The sequence below is a fragment of the Clavelina lepadiformis genome, chromosome 3 (genome assembly GCF_947623445.1).
Source record: "Clavelina lepadiformis chromosome 3, kaClaLepa1.1, whole genome shotgun sequence".
Lineage (NCBI taxonomy): Eukaryota > Metazoa > Chordata > Ascidiacea > Aplousobranchia > Clavelinidae > Clavelina > Clavelina lepadiformis.
In genome coordinates this window covers 14,761,090-14,785,193 of record NC_135242.1, presented here as the reverse complement: position 1 = coordinate 14,785,193, position 24,104 = coordinate 14,761,090, and the positions used below count along the sequence as shown (strand labels likewise).

Sequence of the window (24,104 nt, the reverse complement as noted above, 5' to 3'; positions counted from 1 at the left end):
TTATTTTTATTTTTATTATACATGGAAACTAAAGATTTACGTTTTAATAATATTTTATTCAAAAATTACTTTTATTGTTAACATTCCATTATCTATCATTATTAACAAGAAGTATGTTTGGGAAATTATTTGCAAACAAATTTTACATAATGTCAAGTATTTTTAACTGTGATAAGTGGAAAACAAATTATCAATAAACCTCTGGCTAATGAGAGTTTACCAGGACAGTTTATCCTAGAACAACGTGCTGACATGCTTTATCAACAGCCTGTTTATTAACGAGCACAAAGTGATGCACATTCCAAAGATTTCTTCATTTACTGTTTGCTTTTTTCAGTAAAACTTGTTGAACTTTATAAAGTGTAATAAATTGTTTTGGGACCTCTCATTAAAAAAGCAACGCTCGCTTCTGGCACAGTGAAAGATTTTGATTGACATAGCTATTTTAATGCCATTTTATTGGTTGCCTGTACTGTTGTATGCATGTCTGCACTGCATGTTTTAAAACATAAATATTTTTACTTTGTTTTTAAAATGTATTGTAGATGAGGTAAACACACACCTGTTGAATATAAGGTTTATAATTTATTAAAAATATAAATAAATATAGTTTGGTGTTTTATTTTAAAAGCTGCCACTATTTCACCAGAAAAATCGTACGTTCAAAGGTATTTTTCACAGGTTCTTGTTAACCTAACCTAAATTTTGTAATATATTAACCTAAACTTAACCTAATTCTACCTTCTAGTCCAATTCTAACTTCAATAAAACCTTAAATAGCTTAAGTCGACTTTTTGCATTCCCATTCTCCTAACCTAACCATCTATCTTTAACTATGGGTTGCGTGACCTACTTACGGTGAAATAGTCACTCCGTATTTTAAGTTAGCGTTAACTTACTACTACTGTGTAACCTACTATGTAACCAACTGTGTAGGTTGTTAATGCATTTTGTTTTCATGGTATAACACAATTAATTTTTTTAATTTTGTTAATTAGAATTCAGTAGCTTTGCGTGAATTTTAATACATACTTCTTAAAAAGATAAATAATAATATTAGGCAAGAGTTATCAGATAAAGATATCAGACTTAAAAGATAAGAAGTCAAGAATTGACATTATATGTTTGAATTTTATTTGTCGGTTTGTTTTAGTTAAATTGCCATTTGCTTTCGTAACAATTCAAATTGATTTATACCTACAGTATTTAGTAACATGTTGTCATTTAGAAAAAGCTCTAATTTTTATTGAGAATTGGTAAATAAAGTCATTTAAAGTAGTATATATTAATACGAGTTTGTGTTTTATTTTTAGAAGTAAGGTTTAAAATTGTTCAAACTAAAATTCTTAAATAGCTAATAAAAATATATATTACAATGGATATTCCAAAAGAATCTGTGGAGCTTATGGGAAAAAAAGATCAAAAAGTACCTTATTTAATTTTCCCATATTGAACATTATATGAATATTTTCTACTTCGTTATGTAACAAATATGTAGTATATTAATGGCAAAACTTAAGTCAAATAATAAATACAAACAATCGACTAAAAATATTTTTTTAAGCTTTATTTCAAATACTTCATTGTATTTTCATCTAACGCTCTGACTAACTATTACAAATCTTTTGTTTACTAGCAAATATTTCTATTTTCAAGAGTTCATCACAGAACATGTTACCACAAAATGGACTCACTGTTGTCACAGCTATTTTATTTATAACCGGTGAAATGACCGGCAGTGGAGTATTAGCTCTCCCTAAAGCAGTCAAAGATGCCGGATGGGTACGTTATTTTATTGGCATTTGTTTTGTTTTATGCCGTACTTACTTTTGATGGCTAGTGTAGTGTTGTGATGGTTAGTGTTGTAGAATGTTTAATAATCTATTTCAAATTAACGAGCCATCTAAAACAATTTAATGCCCACTATATTCATTTAATTGTCCACCATCAAACGAGGTGGAATTAAAGATGGTAAATATGAGTTAACTTCTTCTTCGTGTGGAGTAGATGGTTCTTTAGTTTCAGAGAGGGAACAAAGACCTCATATTGTAGGGCAGCTGTTTGTCAGCCAGCTGACCAGGTTTTCATCCATTGTTGTCAGACCACGGTTCCCACAAGGATGGCGGTATGTCGGACAAGATGTTATGACGTGGTCTGCAGTCTGTTCTTCTGCACCACACTCACAGGCCGAAGATGGAGCCATGCCCCATTTGTGCATGGTTGAGCGGAAGAGGCCAACGCCAGTTCGAAGGCGATTGAGTTTAGTCCAAGCACACCTGGGAAAATGCACTCCCGGTGGTGATGTACTGGCCTCCGGAATAAAAACATGGAGTCTGGAGGAATTTTCTTGCCACTCCATGCTCCATTTGTAATCCGCCCAGCTTGCCACGTTTGTGCTTGACTGCTTGAAGTCATCCAGTAAGTCTAAAGCAGCAGGGACAAATGGGTGCCTCGACTTAAGCTGCCGATGTCCTCTAAGTGGAGGAGACAGGAGCCGGTCATGCAGAAGATGCCCAGGCTCCAGTGCTCGGCGTGCTAGAGACAGTGTGGCTCTCTTGCGGCGAAGCTCAGATGGGTGGATACCTGCTAGGACAAACAGGTTGTCTGTTGGTGTGGGGCGCAGGCATCCAGTCACTAAGCGCAGAGCGTCATTAATCGGCTTGTCTATGAGACGAGTGTGAGCACTACGACACCAAACTGGTGTGCAGTACTCGGCGGAAGAATGGACCAAAGCCAGGGTGGCTGTGCGAAGTGTTATGCATCCAGCACCCCAGCTAGATCCTGCCAGTCGTCTCAAAAGCCCAACGCGTGTTGTTAGTTTTTTGCGAAGTGACTCCAGGTGTCGACGAAACGTGAGTGCTCTGTCCAGCTTTATGCCAAGGTATGTTGGTTCGGCAGTGAAAGGGAGAGGGCGTCCATCAACAGTGATGTTGACCTCACGTTGTGCCTCCTTGTTGTAAAGGTGGAAGGCAGCCGTCACCGTTTTGGTTACACTAAGCTTCAGCTTCCATTTCTGAAGATAAGTGGATATGGTTGCCATATCCTGGGTTAGGGACCCCTCCAACTCCTGCCAGTTTTCTGCTCTATGCATAATTGCCAAATCATCAGCGTAAGCAAACTTTTTGGCAATTGTTTCTGGCAGGTCGTGCGTGTAGATGTTGAAAAGGAGGGGAGCCAGGACTGATCCTTGTGGGACACCATTTCGCAGGCGTCGCAATCTGCTTTTTGCGCCATCACCGGTGGTGAGGGTGAAACTGCGGTTTCGGACAAGTTCCATGATTAGAGAGACCATGTGCCTGTCCGGCAGTAGGCGCAAGAGCTTGCAGGTGAGGCCGCGATGCCAAACCGTATCGTAGGCGGCTGTGAGGTCGATAAACACAGCACCTGCTTTTTTCTTAGCCGAAAAGTTGTCCTCGATTTCTTGAGTCAAGAGAGTAACTTGGTCCGCGGTCGATCTTCCGTGTCGAAATCCAGCTTGTTCTTGAGGGAGTTAACTTGAATTGACTGAAATACTCCTGAAAAATCGCCGGAGAAAAGTCAGTTTTCGCGTAACCACCCCCAGCAGTGCCCGTAATACTTGTTAAAATTTAAAATGTTTGAATTGTTTTACAGGGAGGCTCTAAAAACTGTCGCTTCCATGCTTCAAACATCGCCTAAAATTGATATGATTTTTGCTATAAACTACTAAATTTCGGCCAAACATTTCATATAATGCTTCATTTCAGAAACTAGCCGAATATTTATAAAAAATTTTCACCACTTTTTCAATTTAATAATTTATAATTTTTGCTTTGAAGTAAATCTAAAAGGTTGGATCCTTCCTGGCGTCTGAATCAAGTATCAAAACAAAACCCTAAATTGTTCACTGTATATACAGTATCGTTAATCAGTTGTCAAAATGACACTTTGAAAGACTAAAAATAAGATTCGGGTTATAGTTTTTGCCTTGTTTTACATCTGGTTATTGATTTTACGACGTTAATCAAACGAAAAACGTATGACGGAGTTTCACAAGTTAAAACATTTTCAGTGCAGTTATTTACTGTTTGTTTTTTTTGTAGTGTCGTTTTCGTAGCAAACTAATGACAGGTGAATACTGCACAAACATGTAAACGAAAGCGACTTCTTTCAAATGTTAACAGAAAGCAATATTATAGGCTAACTACCGATTCGCGCTACGATGCTGCAACTCAGATCAGACGGATCCAAAAAAATGCGTTGGGGTGGGACGAAATCAAAACATTCAAGGAAAAACCATTAATTAGCCATCGACAATGCAATCAACAATCAATTCTGACATAGACTTCAATCAACAACCAACCAATCAACTTTCGTCACACTCCACATAGATAGGAAAATACATTTCGTTTAGACTTTAGAGGCTACTTTTTTCAAAAGCACCGATGGTTGCGGTACTGAAAAAGTAAAGCGGTACAGTAATTCGGTACTGCCCACCTATAGTTTCGGTTAAATTACATTTTGGAAAAACTAGTAGCCTATGTCGGTATAAATTCAAAATTAGCTTACATGTCAATTCACAGACTAGCTTAACTGCTGTTTACCGTATTCGCATTTTCCGAGTTCACCTGTGGCCGTAAAATAAGTTTCTACATCACCGACCACCGTTTAGCGAAGTAATAAAATACAAATTGCGTAACCGTCTAGCTACTCTAGCTGTTTACCAAAGTAGCTTTCTTTTTCCTAATTCGGTCATCGGCAGCCAATGAAATACTGTAGTACGCTGCTTTTGAATGATTTACTTCTCAGGATCCGAGGTTTTTGAAATGTATATATGAGCTCGTAATTTGTAGCTTTTGTTGATAAATTATAATGATGCCGAGATCTAAAAAGAAACGAACACACTAAACAAAAAAAATTTGCTTGCATTTCCAAGGACCTGAAGCTCATTTCTCATCAATTTTTTGGCCAACACAATTTTTGGCGCATGCACACAACGGATTGTGCGAACAACTTTATATCGTTGGTGCGAAAGGTCTATTGGTCATGAAATTATGAAACTTGTCGTCTATGAAACCTGATGTCTATGAAACTTTTGCTTGTCGTCTGGCAATGAATTTGAGGATTACCTGCTTATCTGTACCGTCTGCACCAAATGGCAAAGATCACGAATGTAACTCATGTCTCATGTCACGAGTCAAGTCAAGTCAGTTTGTACCGGTATCTAAAACCTCTGTATTCTATATTACATCATAAGTATGTTGTTAACATGGCACAAGTTTTGGCATTACAATTTTTGGCACATTTACCAGTATCCGGTGCACTGATAACAAACTTTCCACTAGGGCAGTGGTTCTCAAACTGTGGTACGCGTACCACTAGTGGTACGCGAGAGCTTTTTAAGTGGTACCGCGTACCGCTGAACATGATTTTCGATGTGCTGTGAGTAATGTGTTGCCCCGGATAGACAAGCTTGTGCAGAAGAAACAGTTGCTTCTATCAAATTAAATTGTGTTTTCTTGCTATTCATTGGTGTTATGGTATAGTAATAACGGTAATAAATAATAAATACCGGTACATTTGAGTAAAATAAGTCATTCAGGAGCCAGGTGGTACGCAGTGTAGCAAAAAAAACGAATGAGTGGTACGCGATCGCAAAAAGTTTGAGAAACACTGCACTAGGGCCTTTGCGTTCTAACAGTTGATTGTGATCAAGGCATTGGCCATAGTGGAAAGTGTGGAACCTGCAAACACAAGATTCATCAAAATGCAAAACAACTATTTTACTCATCACGTCGATTTATAATAAATAAACAATGAAAAATTAATTGTTTGAACGCCGATTTATAATAAATAAACAAAGATTTGATGCTTCGGTGCACACCATTGTCCCAAAATTTGCATGTTTGTATGGACGAAAACTGCCGTACTTTTCAGTCTGGCGTATTGGGCTGTAAAACACTAGACTAATGCCAAGATTATGTTATGTAGACCAGAAATCTAGATTCAAGATCAGTTATATCCTTCCGAAATAACATAGTTTGCCAAAAAATTACATTACTAGTTTAGTTTTATTCGGGCTACTTATTGCCGCTATGAGTAGCTTACACAACAAACCACGTAAACACAGTACTAACAACATGCACAATAACGGATGTTATGATGCTCAGGCAATTTGTACATGAATGAAATAATAATCAACGGCACACTTTCAAGGAACGTTAAACAGACAGAAGAAAATATTAAAGAGGGGTCGAAGCATTAAAAATAAACTTTTGGCTAAACTAATCAGTATAATCACGTTGTAAGTGTGATGTCACTAGCGAGGTTATTGTCAACAAAGCATCACAGCCGCTATGGAAAGAATGCATTTGATTTGCATATGGTTGATTATGCTCTGGCCATGCGTCCAAAATAACATTACACCATTTTAGTAATGCAGTTCAGAAACAGGTGAAGAATGCTTTTAACAGATGACTTTTGCCATCCAGAGAATGGTGGACCCTCTAGTACTGTATATACATATATCGTTAAGCTGCTTCTGTTCCACAAGTAAAGCTGACTGGTGTTTATTAACAACAATAATTTTGCCAAAACACATGTATATCTTCAAGTGGAGAGATGTCTCTAAAGAACGTCGTCCGCCTCCTTGTCTAAAACATGACTGGTACGAAGTACAACTGGAAGAAAAGAAAAACACCATGATTTTATTTGTAAACAAACTTGGTGTCCTACCGCTTTTTACTGGAAAGGATTGCGAATGCAGCTAGGGCATCAAATCCAATGTTGATTACAGGTAAAACTATTACTTTTTTACCTTAAAATTGGCATGAAAATTGTTGTCTCAGCAAAATATGTCATGCTAGTCTTCAAGGTTTATTTTTGAAAATAAAAACTTTTAACATATTTATGATTAATAGAACAGCAAAGTCCTGTGGGTCTATGGACTACTAAAAACTTTGCCCCATATTCTTAAGTATGATACATATGTTTTTGGCTACTAGTTAATTTTTTAGTTGCTAAGAGCTTAAGCCACTAGATCGGTATCAGGCAGATACATTTTCTCAGCTCTAGTGCAGGTATAGGTAGGCATACCATATTTTTGTGATTGAAAACCGGGACGCTTCAGAACAACGAGCATTATAATTATCAGATAAATGTGGTTCCGATTTTACAATGACACTTTACAACTACAGTAGTAAGACACCAAGGAAAACTAAAAATAATGCATTTTACAAGGAAAAAAAAACAATGTTAAAGCATTTGTAAATTTAAATAGTCGCCCAATCATATTTTTCTGTAGACAATACTTTCTTCAAGAAGTCTTCATTCAACTTTATTTTCTTAAAAGAATCACAGCAGGAAAATTCAGTATTAATTTTGCAAGTGATACGGGGCTTTCACATTCAAATGATTTTTGTACTAAGAAATGCAAACAAATATACCGGTACGAAATAAGTTGTTTCAATAACCTACCTGCAAAAAGAACACATCCTCCTACTAGCCTGCTATTACTGAACTAGCGAATGCGCTAACAATCAACCCACTACTGGACCAATTACCCGCTAAAATGGCGTAACAATTGCTTTCATATTTAATACAATGAAACAAGAACACGCTTGAGGCATCACACTTTAACAAGTTGGCTAATCAGACTAATCACAGCATGCTAATACTCCTTAAGCATAGGGCAATAGTGGCTGGCTAAATGCCAAAGTGGGACTTTTGGTTGACTGACCGGGACTGTCTCGCCTAAAACGGGACGTATGGTAAGCCTAGGTATAGGTTACTGAAGGACACAAATTTTTGTTATTGACAGACAATTTAAACCTTCTCCTTTTCTTCTTTCAGTTTTATGCGTGTTTTTAGCTAGTCCTACATGCTCCATAACCAAGTGGTTAGTGTGCTGAGTTTGCAATAATTCAGCCTGAGTAAATGTAAATTGCAAATTCCGGCAATACAATATAAAATTATCAACAAAAAAAACGGTGAAAAGGTGTGACAATCGAAACTTGCACCGATACTTGCTCGGTAACTGGGGCTCGACCAATGGGAACTCATCGGCGAGTGTAAGTCATGCAAATTCTCTCCTCAATCCAAGGAAAAAGAATATTATCGTCCGATCGTCCCATACCAATCATAGTTGTTTATATGACAGACTATGTAAGATGAATTGAGGTTTTTGGATGCTCTAATGCAGCAATAAATTATACACTAAACGTCCTGTTTATTTTTCACACTGTAATCTTTCATCATGTGTGGTTTAATCTTTAATGAATTTGTTCCATATAATTTCACCAACGTACAAATGTTGGTTGCGAACGTAACAGTTTTACTTTTGCATGTGTTTACAGTACACATTATACAGTGCTGGCAGCTCTGCCAGGTGAAGTGAAACAAATATTATACATGGAGTTTTGTTTATTTGAGTTAAACTTGTATTTAGGTTGGAATATTTCTTATTTTCATGTGCGCTGGCATATCCTCCTTTACTGGAACTGTTCTTGGAAGATGTTGGACACTTTTACGAGAAAATAGGCGAAGTCTTACTGAACATTGTTTAGATCCTTATCCAACAATCGCACATGTTGCATTTGGAAGTGTGGGGAGGTAAGAAGACTTGGAAATTACTTGTAACACCCACATTATGTACAGTTATACATGTTTATGAGAAAGTTCACTACTAAATTAGTTAATACTATACCATATTTAATATTACCTTCATTTTATTACCTGCATCATTGAAGATAAGAAAATAAGTATATACTCATATTTCATGAAAGTGAACCAAACAATATGATACATTGTTAAAGATCGCTGCTATTCACTGGTGTACAAAATTTTTCTGGAATGGAGTTTAACAGCTAATTTTGACTAAATTTGTGTCAATGATTTCAAATCTGATGTTATTTGGTACCTATCACATCCAAATTTAAAGATGTAGCTTACCGTTTATTAGAATATTACCAGAAACAATGCTACAATTTCAAAGCACTCAATAGTAACATGAACTTGATAAAGAAAAGCAATAAAACATTGGCTCTTGACCAACAATTCAAAATCAAAACATTTCAATTCACATATACGAAAATTTCTAGGTATAAATAATTTTCTTTTAATATCTTCAGAGGATATTTTTAAAGTGTCACCTGCCAGCTAATGCTAATGCTAATGAAATAATCTTAATCAATAATTAATTAATTGATTAATAATCAATAATCATTCAAACCAAAGTAGTTAGATTTAAAATAACTATATTATAAATTTTGCATATATGCACAACAGACATATACAGTATGAACATAAATGTACATATACATATTGAATGTTTGTGTTAGTACTCATTGTATGTTGTGCTGATAGGATTATTGTCAACATATCTGTGTATTTCACCTTGTTTGGAGTGTGTGTAGTACTACTTCTTATTGCATCGGGAAACATACAAACACTCCTGTCCCAGGTAAGTTGCATTACAGTAACTTTTGGCCGTAATGATAACCTCTTTGATTAACACTATTTTTGATCATCAATTTTGAAAGTATTTTGTTTTTTTGTTGGAGAACATTGTTATGTTTTCTAAGCTTAATTTGCTCACTGAAAAATAGACTACAATTCTGTTTGTTGTTAAACAATAAATTGTTTCTTTTCACAATTAATTACATCATCACACAAATCAAAGCTAATTTATTCCAGACAAAATAATACGAGTAACAATAAATATCTGCTCATGCTCACTTGCATTAAACCGTGGTTTTGATGTAAAATGTGAAAGTTCCAGATAAGTTGGTCAATCCTCCAGTCCTCACATTATGCAAATCTCAGAATTTTTATCCAGACGTACTTTGCCAGACGTTTCTTCTAACATTTGAGTAGTATCTGCAAGATCGTCAGTGTTGCAGGGCTCCTCTAATAATGGGCACTGTAGAATGTTTATTATTTGCGGTTCAGGCACTTCTATTCTGTCCATGTCCCATCAGATCCTGTTGGTGGCTCCTCTTTAGTGGAGTCCGTAGTTCACAGAGGTGTCACTCATCTGCAAGTTTTATTTCGACTTGTTTATCTAGGTTTCTGCAGCAGTGCTGGTAAGAAGGGTTTTTCTTAGTCAGAGGCGGATTGTTTGGCCATAATGGATGCTTTTTGTTCCGATGAAGACATTCTTTCTTGCTGAATGCTTACTGAAGTCTTATGATAGATGCTTGTGGGATACCAGCAAACAGGCACAAGCTCTTGGTTAGTAGGCCTTAAGCATCTAGTAATGCATTTGCAAAATGCGTTTATGGATGAGGGATGAGGGCGTCTAGGGATGAGCTGAATTAAAAACTATTCGAGTTTCTGTAAATCTGAATATCTTGTTAACAGCATTCAGCAATTTTCTTGGGAAGGTTGTATGTGGGAGAACCAACAAAAGAAACAATAGAACGCAAAGATTTGTTAGGTTTGTGTATTTTTCGAAGACAATACACGCGAGGTGCAGAAGCATCTGAACTTTTTAAAGAGAAATCTTGGCAGAAAGCTTATCCTTGTCAGAGATAGAGTTCTTGGAAATCAACTTATTCAAAGCTTTTTCCGTAGACATCATTGGGCCTTGCTTTAATTTTAGATAAGTTTTTGAGTCGAAGAGTATTTGTTCGATTTTTCTATCATATGTTGCTAGATACATTACTACGGTGGTGTTTCCTTTGTCAGCCTTTGGAATAAAAAGTTTCTTGTAACCCAAGTAAAATGGATTGTTAGTGGCGTTTCTCAACCAAAATATTTTACAATCCTAAACCATTTGTAAAATACTTCGGTTCAATGTCTACAACCCAAAAAATAACAGCTACATCCCATTTATAGTTAATATCACAGCTATGGCTGCAATATAAGCATTTGTGGTTCTAAGGTAATTTTACATCTCGGATTATATTTTTTGACTTAAATTATCAAAGATGTATTACGTAAAGCTTTCAAACATGTTTTCATTGGACATACAGCATCCTACGTACCACTACAGTCAGTTAAAAATGGTTCGTGCCTTTGTTTGTTTTGTTTTTTTGTTTTTGACTGTTTTTTTTTTAGATAGAATTACTCTGATCATTTTCTATATTTCTTAAAAAAATTACTAAATTAACCATTCTCTGTTTTCCATTCTCCAAAAATACTGATGTTTTCGACGAGAAGTCCTGCATGCAAAGATGCAAATTTTGACATGATGGTGTGCACTGAAGCTGCAATTCATTGCCTATTTATTATAAATTGGCATTCAAACAACCAGCTATTAAAAGTATTCTACAACATTTTAGAATTGCGAAGTATTCTACTTTCACATCCATATATGCTTCCGATCCTGTTTGTCAGCTGGTGCTTAGGATAGGTTATGCTCACTTCTTTGAGTCACTTTTATTAATAAGACATCGTTTTCACTCTTCCGAATCGTGCACTGTGACCAGGGTCAGATATAAAAAAATTTTAAAGAGGTTTTTCGTTTCTCTGAGGTTTTGAAAATGGGGATTCTCTGAGAAACAAAAATTTTGCCAACTTCATTTCACTCCTGCTTTATTTGCTTTCATATAACCATCCATAGTGTATTGGTTAATGAGCTAAAAATGTATGCACTTTTTTTCAGAAGACTAATCATTCTTAGCCTAGTACATTCTTATCTGAAAATTTAAAGATAAATTAAATTAAAGATATCAAAACACCTATCGAGCAGCATAAGCATGACTGTAAACTTGTTGTGTTGTTGAATGAAAAAATATATCTGTTTTTTTTTATTATACTAATTCACCAAAATTTATTACAACCATTTAATCGATCATACCAACAAAAACTTCAGTGTTTTGCAGTTTAATTCTTACTTTTAGCATAACATAGGATTCAACCGGAATCTCCCTGCAATATTCGTATTTGTATGAAAAACAAAATTTGTCAATATTTATGCGTAATATTCAGACTCATCTTTGATTCGGCACATCCCTAGTAAGTTGTAGATAAGACCACTAAGCCAATGCGGTTTTCACATGGTTCCCTAACACTAATATAGTCGCTAATACGCACACGGAATGACATCATAGCACATCCTGAAATATGGAAAAATATGACAAGCAAAGTTGTTCCATTTATATGACTAGTGACCACTGATTATTGTGATTTATAATGATAACTAGGACGATTCTTATTCACCTTATTGACCTTATTCAGCAAATTATAAAAAAGAACGACAAAACAAGAAAACATAGAAAATTCGCTTTAATTACTACTTAAATTGTGATTTTGAAAGATGTAGTATTTGCATTTACACCAGCAAGTTTCTGGTTTTGGCCAATAGCTTAGTGAGCATGTAAAAAATCTGTACCTCTGAAGTGGTTGTTGGTTGGCAACTTTACAGCGAGCAGTAGACTGATGAATTGTGCACCGTAACAAATGCATTATTGCGTCATAAATATATGATATTGGTATTCAAATTGCTATGCCCTGTGCAATCATCTGCAGTATACAACCTATTTTATCATCTTTTTAGGAATATTCAAAAGTAGAAGTGTTAAGAAAATACTATGTAATAAAATGTGCATTATCTGTACGATAATGTAAATTGACCTAACAACAAAACATTCACACAAAAACAGAAACTTATAAAAAGAAGTTGACTTTAAATCGCCCTAATCATTACTGAACATTTAAAATGCATAATTGTACGACAATAAGAATGTTCATTCATTGTATAAGTACTGCTAAACAACTTATTGCTGCAGAAACTTGGTACGTCATTATTTTTAAGGGTTCATGACCGTATTTAAAGAGATAGGTGTTGCAATGCAAAGTACACTAATCCAAGAAGCTACTGTCGAAAAACCACATCATGAACCTCCCTGAATTTAGGCTTGCAATGAGATCTAGGTTAGGGCTGCCCACAGTCGTAGTTTGGACAGTATCCTTGTATTAAAATTTCTAAAACAACCACCTAAACTTTGCAGCAAGTTTTAAGCTTAAAATTTGAGGACAAATACTCAAAAAAACAAAATGTCCAATCCACAGCAAATTTACTACTTAGCCTGGACCTGCAAGTATCTTTCGCCAAAACCATAACAAACTAGCCCACATCGACGTGACATGCGCATTGGACCGGAAAATTTCTGACTTTTTTTAATATGACGTTTTGTGTGCGGCATCGTCATAAACACAGTGTTGCCCGCTTAAAATTGCCTTCCCAATGGTAAGTGACCTCTTAAGGCAGTTATTTATGAATTTCCTCTTTTTTTTCAATTCTTTCAGCATTGCTGGATTTTCGAAAGTTAAGTGCTTATGTGTGAGACACTTCTATTTTGATAACTCTTTAACAACATTTCATGCCTTTTCCGATTAAGGATGGTTACACTATTTTTTAATCATTTTGTATGGCTTCTAATCAAGGTCCCATTGTAATCAAACAAGTACAACAAATAAAATTGTTGTTGTAGACCAAGTTTTTCACTTAGGACATGTCTTTTCCAAAAGTAATTAAAACAATTAGCTTTCATGTCTTTTTAATATTTCTTCAATACATTGTATTGGAGGTCAAAACTTTTCATTAGTCTTGCTGCTTGTTTGATTTGTGGACCTATTGTGCCTTGTATTTGATGTTATTACGCTTGCTGGCAACCATAATATTTTTAAGAGAGCACTTATATGACAAACATTCAATATTGTCAACAATGTATAGTTTAAGCTAATTGTGTAATAATGATTAGTCAGTAGGGAGATTGTAATTGAAATATATTGACAGGTTGACTTGGAAATGTCTTTATGTTATTGGGTCATGATTATCGGTGGTGTTCTTGCTCCTTTTTGTTGGCTGAAAAGTCCTAAGGATTTTTGGTAAGTTAAATCGGTATAGCAGTGTGCCGTTGCAGCAGTGCACACTTCTTTCTATATAATACTTAAAACCATAGGCATTAGGCATGGGTCTGCCGGGTATGCCCAGCAGATCCAGAAATCATGCTTGGTTATGCCGCATGCCCTGGTTTTGTTAAAAACCGGTACCAACGCCACAAAGCCGGAAATCAAAGGTTAAACTTCGTTGATATTATAGTGTTTTTTTAACCTGTAAGTCCACAAACCTTAAATATGCGTTCAGTTTTTATCCAACTGTGCGGTTGCAATGCACTCATAAAAAGGATACACCCTGGTTTTCACAAATTGATTTATCTATAGCTGTCGTTATTTTGGATCTCGTGTTGAATCTGCATTCTGGAATTTGGCATATTAAATTACCTTCTTCACTGCGCAATGTGTGAATAAATGTATGATATCAGAAGCAAGTTTTACAATTAGCCTGTCAGTAATACAACTTTACAATAAATTATTTTTCCTTCAATTTTTTCGCCAACATGTGGCAAGTTGTTAATAATGAAATGACATTCTTGTAAATTTACACAAATATTGATAATCGCATCATGGGTGTTGTTAAGCATGACTTAAATTAGCTTAACGTAACAACATTGGTACGTTTTTCACTTTGCGACTAACACGAGTTTCATCCACCTTGTTCAATGCATGAATATTTGAATATTTTGTGAAAAATGAAACATTGAAAGCAGAGTAAACAATCAGCCATTTTATATCTGCCATTGAATGAATTTATAGTGCTCGCTATGATCGTTATTTTATCAAACGTCACTTTGTACAGGAGATGTGACATAGTCACAAATGGTGCTGTGTTTCACTTACCTGTGTTGCAATTAACAAGCTGTTGGCACTAAAACGATTGTTATTTGCCATCTAAAATCTACGTTTCGAAGTTTGGCAGACCTGAAGATTTTCAAAACTTGATGCCTTTGCTTATAGCAAGCCTGTTGCTCATGACTGCTTGTTTAGTATATTTGCCCAATGATTACTGCATACTATCATATTTTCTCACAATTTAAGAGAAATTGTGTCTTAAATTTTACAATTTAAAACTGCAATGTATGAGTGACTACATCATGGTTCTAGTTAAACTTTTTTACTTACTTTGTAATAATGTATTTTGTTGTCTTGTTTTTGTTACTGTAAGTATTTGAATGAATTAATGAATGGATTTTTAGCACAAATTTCTTATCACGAATATGAGTCCCATTTGATATTTTTATTTTCCAACAAAAATAATTTGATGTTATTGAACACAGTTATTACTTTTTTTAACCTTTCACTTATTTTAATTTGCATATCTTACTTGTTTTTTTAGGCCAATTGCTCTGGGAGCCACTCTCACTACTGCTGTCGCATGTGTTCTCATATTTGTACAAGCATTGCTGGACATTGAAGTTGCTGGAAACAAAACAGAAGAATATTGGGACAGGATTAATGATGGAGGTTAGCCAAAGGTTTTCATATAAAACAGCTTTTTTGTTATTACATTGTTCAAGAAAATACCTTTTTGCTAGTATATGCGTAACTGTAAAAGTATTGTTTATATGTTTTAATTGGTAATTAAATTCTCTAAGATTCTTTTTACAACAATATCTTGTTTGTGCAAGTTTGAAATCAGGAATATTATGGAGTAAGCTAATACTTTCCAAAGTAAAAAACCTACCGGTATTTCTTCATATTCACTGGCACCGATCTTATTAAACTATCATCAGGAGTTTATCACAATACTGTAAAACTTTATAAGTTAAAATAAAAGTTTCACTGAGATGAGTGTTATTCATGTAGGCTTTTACAATTTCAGAAAGCAAAAATTTTTCTTGAATAAGTGGATGACATTACAGTTAATGTGGTACCTATATGCAGGTCTGCAAGTTAAGAAAGGGGTTTCAATGAAAAAAATGTTCCAGTGGTTATTAAACCAATTTTTTCTGTACATAATGGTTAAGTTTACAGCAAAAGATGTATATATAATTTAGCCATTTTTTCGCTGCTTGTTGTGTTGCATTTAAAGCAGTATCCTGTTGCAATGCTACATAAAGATTTATTATAATCTGTGTTTCATCACCAGTTCTTAAAATTAATGTTTAAATTACTAAGAGATGTTGATTTGCTTCTGGTATTGCTTTATGACTTTTGGTGTTTAATATATATGGTGAAGTCGGGTGCACTATCTGAGTTTGGGTGAAAATGTTTCGCAGTCATCAGCTTCATCAATAACCCATTAAGAATGGGACAAGAAATTTGACTTATTAAAACAATGAGACAACTGAAATACACGAAAACAACAGGACTGCTTTGTTCAAAGTGGAATGTCTGTTCAGCCTGGATAAAAGTTAGCTTACATCCAGTGCAATATGAAGCAAAAAAAATTTTTTCTCAATAAACAATAATGCTTTTAAAATTGATTGACTGCTCATGTTATATCATTGATTTTTTAGTAAATTATATTTTTATACTTGCTATCAAGAATGCACATACAGTGACATCATAATACCTATAAGGTTATTTAATTTTTTTGAAGTTTACAGCATGGAAAATTTGATAAAAGCCTAGTTGAAACATGCCATTGTAGCTGTTGACATACTGTACTGGTATGAATAGTATATAATTTCTTGCGTGCGAACAACATGGTGCACATTAGGCAAAATTCATTCATCATGTGAACTCATGTCATGCATGTATATGAAACTTTAGTATGGAATGATCTGCAAGGGTTCATTCTAATACAATTATCAAAAAGGTTAACATTTAAATAGATCACAAATGTATTCATATCATCACCAATCGAAAAAAAATATTACCAATAAGTTGCTAAGTTTTGCCAATAGCAAGCCACCATTGCTAATCCGAAGAAATAAGGTTTGTATGGTGATTGAGAGCCTAACATCATTTAAGCTGCCAAAATATATCATTATTTTTCACAGAAGTTAACAGATTTTTATGTAGGGTTGTGTTGGGGTCTGTCAGTTCAATATTTCCTGAATGTTATATTTCAATATTCAGCGAATCAATTTGGGTTCGTATTAAATCAGTCCAACTTTTACTGCAATTTTCAGTAAAATAACAATTTTCGCAAAGAGTTTGTTAAAACTTTTGAAAATTGTAGCTTTTATAAATAAGGTTAGTTTTACATATATGCTTTTTAACACTGACTGAAATGATGAATATGTTTAGAGGATGAAGCTTTTCAGAGAGGATTCCAAACGTTTTTCTTAGCATTTGGAATGATTTTGTTTTGTTTTGGTGGAATGGCTGCTTTTCCCACTATACAGGCAGATATGAAAGAACCTGCAAAATTCCCAAAGTCAGTTGTTATAGCAATGGCAAGTAAGTAAATAAGATTTACAAACACGCTAAACTTTACTGTTTTTGGCACATTTTTAAGCTGGTAAGCAAATTTGTAAAAATGCAGAAAAGAACATTAATATATTGAAGTTACACACTGTAGTAGTAGTATTAATCAAATAAGAAGATGCACAAACTAAGCCAAATTATGTCTACCTCATAAATTAACTATTAAGTTTGAATAACTACTTTTTTCACTTATTGTGATGTGAAATAGGCTATATAATATACTTTTAACCCAAAGTGTCAATTCCTGTTACTCAATTTCTTGCTATAATTTTCCATGACTTAACTAGAAACCTGGTCAGTCTGAAACTATATTAACATTACTTGAATTGAAAGACCATTATTCTTTGGAATATGCACTTTGCATAGCAGCAGAACAGGTCATCGAGTAACACCTTATTTTGATTTTTATTCGTAGAAACAGGAACGGTGGTGAAAACCGCAAAATAAATGCTTTATTAATCCCTAAGGATATCTTACAAGTTTACTTTTTCTGTATTTTTTGTGGTATTGTTGGCATGAATATGTTAATTGCTTGGTTATGCTATGTAATATTCTTTTTTGAACTATTTTCATTTATATCCAGATAAACTGGATTAGACTGTACTACAAATGTTTAAAAGTAATTACCTTTTTCATCTGTATTGTAGGTATATTGATGATGTATATTCCAATTGGCGCAATTGGCTTTGGTGTGTATGGAGACCTTGTTGCTGACAATATATTTTCTTCATTAACACGAGGTCCCCTTCAAGTCACTGCTACAATTCTTATTACAATGCATTTAGTTTGTGCATATGTCATTATACAAAACCCGTTAAGCCAGGTTCTGGAAATGCCTCTCAAACTACCCGACGGTAAGTTTCAGTACTGTCGTACTGTCAAGCCTACAAAAAATGACTTGGTGAACTGAAGTAACTTGGTAAAATGACTTTGGTAGATATGTAAAAACTGTCCAATACTTAATGCAATTAATCTTTGGACTTGCTGTGAGAGAGCCTACGACCCATGGTTTAAAAAGTGGCCAGTTCAGAAGGATTATTTTAGTCATATTTAAACAGAAGATGTGAAGATGCACTGGTAATAATTCTGTATGACTTTAATTTAGGTATCTTAAATTACTTTCATTGTCCTGCTAATACCTTGCATGCATATACACAGTTTTATAATCGTGACAGAGTCATGAATTACATTACTCTCTTGTGCTAAAAAAGATGATAAGCAAGAGCAGAGTTGAGTGGAATGTAGAGTGATATCATAAAGTTTTGAATAAATTATACGTGTCAGCAACAACAATAGAATGTGTCACAACTTATAATAAATAATTAAATTATTATAACAAGTTCCACAAATTAATCCATCGGCAAACTCTTCTCGGCATTAAAAATTCAGCCTCCTAGTTGAAAGTAAACAATTTTTCGCAAGACAAGAGTGGTACAAAATTCAAGAATTCAGGAGAAAATTTTAAAGATATTTCGTATATCTGTATAATTGCAACTATCGAATTTTAATATACTCTTACCATGACTTTTTATTGTTTGGTTAACCTATTTTTGTTAATTTCAGAATTCGGAGTAAAGCGTGTTGTTGTTCGATCTGCAATTACAATTGTAGTAATATTTACTGCCGAAAGTTGTCCTCGATTTGGTCATATACTTGCCTTAGTAGGTGGAAGTGCAGTTACTCTCAATACCTTTGTTTTTCCATCTGTTTTCTTTTGGCGTTTCTGTACAAGATTTGGTGGGAAATGGGATGGAGCGTAAGTATTTTTCAAATTCTTTATAATTTTCGTTTGAGAGAGTTTTGTCATTAAATGATTTTTGACAGAGTGATAGGTAATAACTAATAAGGTCACTTTATGGTTACTAAAATCATATGCATCTACATATACATCATAACAATAATTATGCAAATAACTATGAGCTAAAAACGTTTATGGCATGTATAGTGAGCGGCTTGTTGTGAGCGGCTACTTGTTTAGTAGGTATTCGTTTGTGTTTGCCTTGCTTTCTCACAGAAGCATAAGCAATGACCCATGATTTAAGGGGTGAGTTTAATAAGCACAAGTCAGGTTTTCTGTTTTTATATTGAAAAATGTGAAGCATTCTGTTTGCTTCTGCGAGAAAAAATTGTAGGTAAGGAGTTTATTGATTGATATGGCCGACTTACATCAGATTTCACAATTCTTTTCAATGCTAAGCAAGACAGGATGAAATAATAACGTAGCTTGTATTGAATTTTTTTTATCAGATCTGTAATTGATCATCTGTTTAGGTACATATACCTTTTGTGTTAGTTAAAGATAAATAATTTTAATGTTTTATAAGCAATGTTATATATCCAAGAAGTGGTACTGTAATTGGTCACAGAAATTCAGCTATTCATTGAAACAAATACAAAAAGAACATGTTTCAAGGTATACCGGATTTAGTAAGACAGGTATTACTCAACAAATCCCATATAAGAGTGAACACTCAATGGAATATGACCAAAATCACCAAAGGTTATTTTCACGCCTAATAGAAATTTAATGTGAATTTTCAAACTTCGAAAAATTGTTTATAATGTGCACGACATGATAACTGGTTGGTATACCCATAATAATTTCACAAAACTGCTTGTTTTATGCTACCATTTTCCAGAAAACCTTCATCAAAGTGTTACCACTATGCATGTTCAGCAACTGCCAAACTTTTGAAAAATTTTATTTTTTTCTGATTGTCTAATTGCAACTTTTTCTAACCACTATTGTTTTGATATTAATAGAGTAGGTTATGTTGGATATATTCATTTACCTTTCAGGCAGAAATTATTTGCACCATAAATTTATTTTAATTTTAATGTGCCATCAAATGCATGTTGTATCACTCACATTTTTTATATAAATTTTTGGAATTTTTAGAGAACCGGGAAATTTTAAATAAAAGTGCATAGGATTTATTAAAGGGCAAAATAACCATTCCCATGGTACAAAAAGTAGCTTAATGATATCAAGTAGAAAAATTTAGAAAATACTACGTCAAACCATTTACACTTTAAATTTCGGGCTACTTTCAAGACTTCTTCAAAGAATCTCATTCAAGCATAAACACAGTGATGCAAATTTTCGTAAGCAATGTTACTGGTAACATTTTAAACAAAAATATACATTGTGCAGCATAATGTGAAAAAAAATTCTGACTGAATGGCATTTTACAGCAACATCTCATGGTAAATGTTCAAATGTTGATGGTTTGGGTGCAACCTGTAAGAGATAAATATGAGAAGAAATGCGAGCCCGCTAAATAGATCCCCAAACTGCAATGGAATTTGCAACTTGTGATAAAAATACTGTACTTATTAGAATATCCACATAAATTTTTGTAAATAAGAAGAAATAACAAACGAAAAAGATTAATTAAATTGTTTGTGGCATTATGGCTTTCAGAATGGCAATGAATTTTCTAGTATACCATGTACAAGAAAAGCTCATTTTTTCAAAACAGTGAACTCACATTGTATTTTATACCAAACATTATCAGCAAATCATTGAGAGTTTAATTTCAAGTCGGACAAAGTGCAGCATAAAAGTATAGCACCTCATATGGCTCAGTCATACATTGTTCACTGCCCTTTCAATATTTGACCAACAGAATGGGTGCAAGTCCACTACGAAAATAAACAACTGACCAGTGTTGTTCTGGAAATCAGAGAAAGGTGCAAAGAGGCCTTACCAAAGTACAATGCCTTATTCATGCAAGTTCTACTGGTAACTCAAATTGGTATAAACTTGAGCCACAATGAGATGCTGTCTGATATACTGAAGAGAAAATCCTGGAAGTGAGTCCAGCACAACCAATACCAGACAGGCGTAGTGGCTTATACTACATTGATGGTATGCAGTGAACTTTATGCTGTAACATTAATATCACAGCTTAAAGTGACAATTAAATATGTTCAATTTGCTTGTTTGTCAGATGTTTCATTTGTTTGCATTCGTTAACTAATGTTGTTTATTGAAGAATTACTTTTTAGATTTTTTTATGTTCACAATGAAGTTGAAAATGCTTCGTTTTCTCTCGTCGTGTCACTCACGCAAACAAAAGTTAATATTTTCACCACTCCATAAAAGCAGATTAAAGTTAATGTTTTTATGTTAGTGGGCTATACCACCCAACAACATATAATAGAAGAGTCATGGACCATGGTAGCTATCAGAGATGGCATGATCAAAATATGAACACATTTTTACATATTTGTGTAGTATTAATGTACTTTATCACATAAAATCCCCTTGTGATGTTGTTTGATTTACCAATGATGATTAATAGCTTCAATAAGCTTTTTATCAGTAATCATCAATAGATAAAAATTTCTGATATGAAACATTGCATATTAATGCAAACAGCGAACTAAACAGCGAAAAAAACACTCAAAATTACTCTCAATTTAATTTGCATTTCACTGGGCAGAAAGAGGACTCAATTTCGTTCATCTATATTCCTGTCGTAAACTTTTAATATATTATTATTGGATTTATGTTGATGGTTGCTAAACCATGTGGACTTCAATAGTATAATAATAAAAAAGTAGAATGTATAGCACTCTAAATGTATTCATTTTTTATATAATTTAACTCAGGAAAATGCCAAAGTGGGAAATTCCATTACATGTCATCATAATTGTGATTGGAGTCATTGGTGGAGTTTCAGCAACTTATTCTGCCATTAAAGGAATTATGGATCCAAAAGCCTTTGTTCCTCCTTGTTATGTTGATATTTCAGCTGCCTCCTCCTTCACTAGCGGTGGAGGTGGTCATTAATATTTCTTTAAGACAGTGGTTCTTAGCTGATGACAAGAGTGTTTCAACAAATTATAAAAATGTTCTATAATAATTTTCTTTTAAATCTCACAGTGGGCCAATGTTTGACATTCATTCTTACCTATTTAGCAGCCGCCCTTGACTTTCACCTTTTAGGCGTATGATAGCTGCCACCCTAAGGTGCCTGATTACAACTTTCTCATGGAAGCACATTTTTCTCTAACCGCACTATAAAACTCTGATATTATGATCATTTTAGTATATTTGTAAATTATAGAAACACTTGCTGTGAAAATTTAAAAAGAAACAATGAAGCAACAATTGAAAAAATTGTGGGACTAGAGTGGCAATAAATTTAATGCAAAAAAATTTTAAGTGCTATTTCAGAATATGAAAGCATTTCATTTAAGAAAGAAGAAATGATTAATAAAAACAACTGATCTGCTATTTTTTATTTTGAAGTGTTTTTTGAACAATGCTGGATTTTAATCTGGTTTAATTGTGTGTTTTTAAATCATTGTGATACTTTGCATTTCCGTTATTTCTGATTTATACATTTGTCAGTGGTAGGAGTTTGAGGGAGATTTCTGATTTGTTTGGGGGTTAAAGAAATCTAACAATCAGGAACCACTGCCACATATTATTAAATAATAACATTATTATTAAATAAGGGTAAACTTGGTCGGTGATAAAAGAATCAAGAAAAATCATCGTTTTGATAATTGCCCTAATTTGTATACGTAATAATTGGTGAAATTATTTTTAAGCACTTTCCTGGAGAATTATTATTTGTTGAAGCAACACAATCATTACAGAAGTATTTTTGGAAAAGGCATTGATTGTTAGTTTTTCTCTGCTTGTTTGAGTCCACTTTTAATATCCATGTATTGCCATCCATCAATTTCGAAATATTGAATAAGAAACCTGTTCTGTTATTTGAACTCTTTCTGTTGTTAATTTAATCTTTTGCCTCGTTTCTTTGAATTAAAGTGTGTTGTGGAACTTCACTTTTTAGTTAACTGCGAAGTTTGAATTGCTTTGTAAACTTGAAGCTTTTTAATTTTTGCTGGTGAACAGCTTTGTACTGCCGAAATAATCTACATTGTTGCTCTCGAAAATGTTTTCTGATCATTATTTAATCTAATTGTGATGAATTAGTTTGTACGAGAAAGGGTACATGAAATAAAATGCAAAAGTAGAATTTTTGGATAAACATGTTTGTTTGTGCCATGCTGTATGATTAAGATTCGTGTTATTGATAATGCAGGAATTAGTCCACTTACTTTAGAATATTTTTTTTAACTCGCAACTTTTAAAAGCTGTTTTTATACAGTAGCTAAGTTATTAATGTAATTAAAGTCGAATAGATACTCAACGGTTAATGAACAATTATTTAATACATAAACTTCAGTATTTTATAAGATTGGTGAATTAGCCGTACAATACTACTGCAGATGGAATGAAATTTGAGTTCTCACTAAAATGTCATAGTTATATCGTCTGCTACTTGCATTATTTTGTTGCAATGGGTTGCTTAAAGCACTGCGTTTTGCGATTAACATGTGCTATTGTTCATGGTACCATCCACTTGTTAATTGCTAACACATGTAAGTGTGGAGCCCAGCAGCGTTCGTGACATGCAACTACCAAGTGACGTCGGATAAAAACATGATCGTTGCGAGCACTGAAAATGTAGTTGCAAGACGTATCAACGCAATTATGTATCAGAATCTATGAAACATGTTCTTGCTTTTCAGGTTATTATCATTATTATTATTGGTTATGACTGACGATTATGTGCTCTACGTTTGTCCTATGATCTTGAAACTTGGTAGGAATGTGTCTAAATTCGATATTTGGGACAAGTTTGTCGTTTAGGTGTGCCTGTGTATACTATCGACCACCGGTGGTAGAACTAAATTTTTGAATAACTTTGAACTTAGTTCATGCATCACTGTGAAGTTTTGCGCAGAACCTACCTGACGAGATCTAACTTCGAGATCTCGAATCATCTTCGGAAGAAAAATTTTAACACTTCGCCCTCTGGTGTAGAAAAACTCAATCGCCGGATTGAAGAATTAAGAAAATATTAGAACAAATGTTTCAGCATGTGTGAGATCGAAACTTT

The 24,104-nt window shown here is 34.0% G+C and overlaps 1 protein-coding gene and 1 long non-coding RNA gene across 3 annotated transcripts; one reads left to right on the top strand and one right to left on the bottom strand.

Moving 5' to 3' along the window:
- Positions 1 to 1,311: 1,311 nt before the first annotated feature.
- LOC143450821 (uncharacterized) lies at positions 1,312 to 23,177 on the top strand. 2 transcript variants are annotated; one of them, XM_076951539.1, is made up of 10 exons: positions 1,312 to 1,426; positions 1,657 to 1,782; positions 8,405 to 8,568; positions 9,322 to 9,418; positions 13,700 to 13,791; positions 15,140 to 15,267; positions 16,999 to 17,151; positions 17,826 to 18,032; positions 18,742 to 18,934; positions 21,796 to 23,177. In XM_076951539.1, the coding sequence occupies exons 1-10, from the start codon at positions 1,376 to 1,378 to the stop codon at positions 21,974 to 21,976; spliced, it is 1,392 nt and encodes a 463-aa protein (XP_076807654.1). In that variant the 5' UTR covers positions 1,312 to 1,375; the 3' UTR covers positions 21,977 to 23,177. The 2 variants fall into 2 exon arrangements, with proteins under 2 accessions (XP_076807654.1, XP_076807655.1); XM_076951540.1 differs by lacking the exons at positions 1,312 to 1,426; positions 1,657 to 1,782 and adding an exon at positions 6,584 to 6,754.
- Positions 6,425 to 13,269, bottom strand: LOC143450825 (uncharacterized). Its single transcript, XR_013114778.1, has 2 exons — positions 12,293 to 13,269; positions 6,425 to 6,638 (listed from the first exon to the last, which is right to left on the bottom strand). It is a non-coding gene; the product is annotated as an uncharacterized LOC143450825 (long non-coding RNA).
- Positions 23,178 to 24,104: the final 927 nt, after the last annotated feature.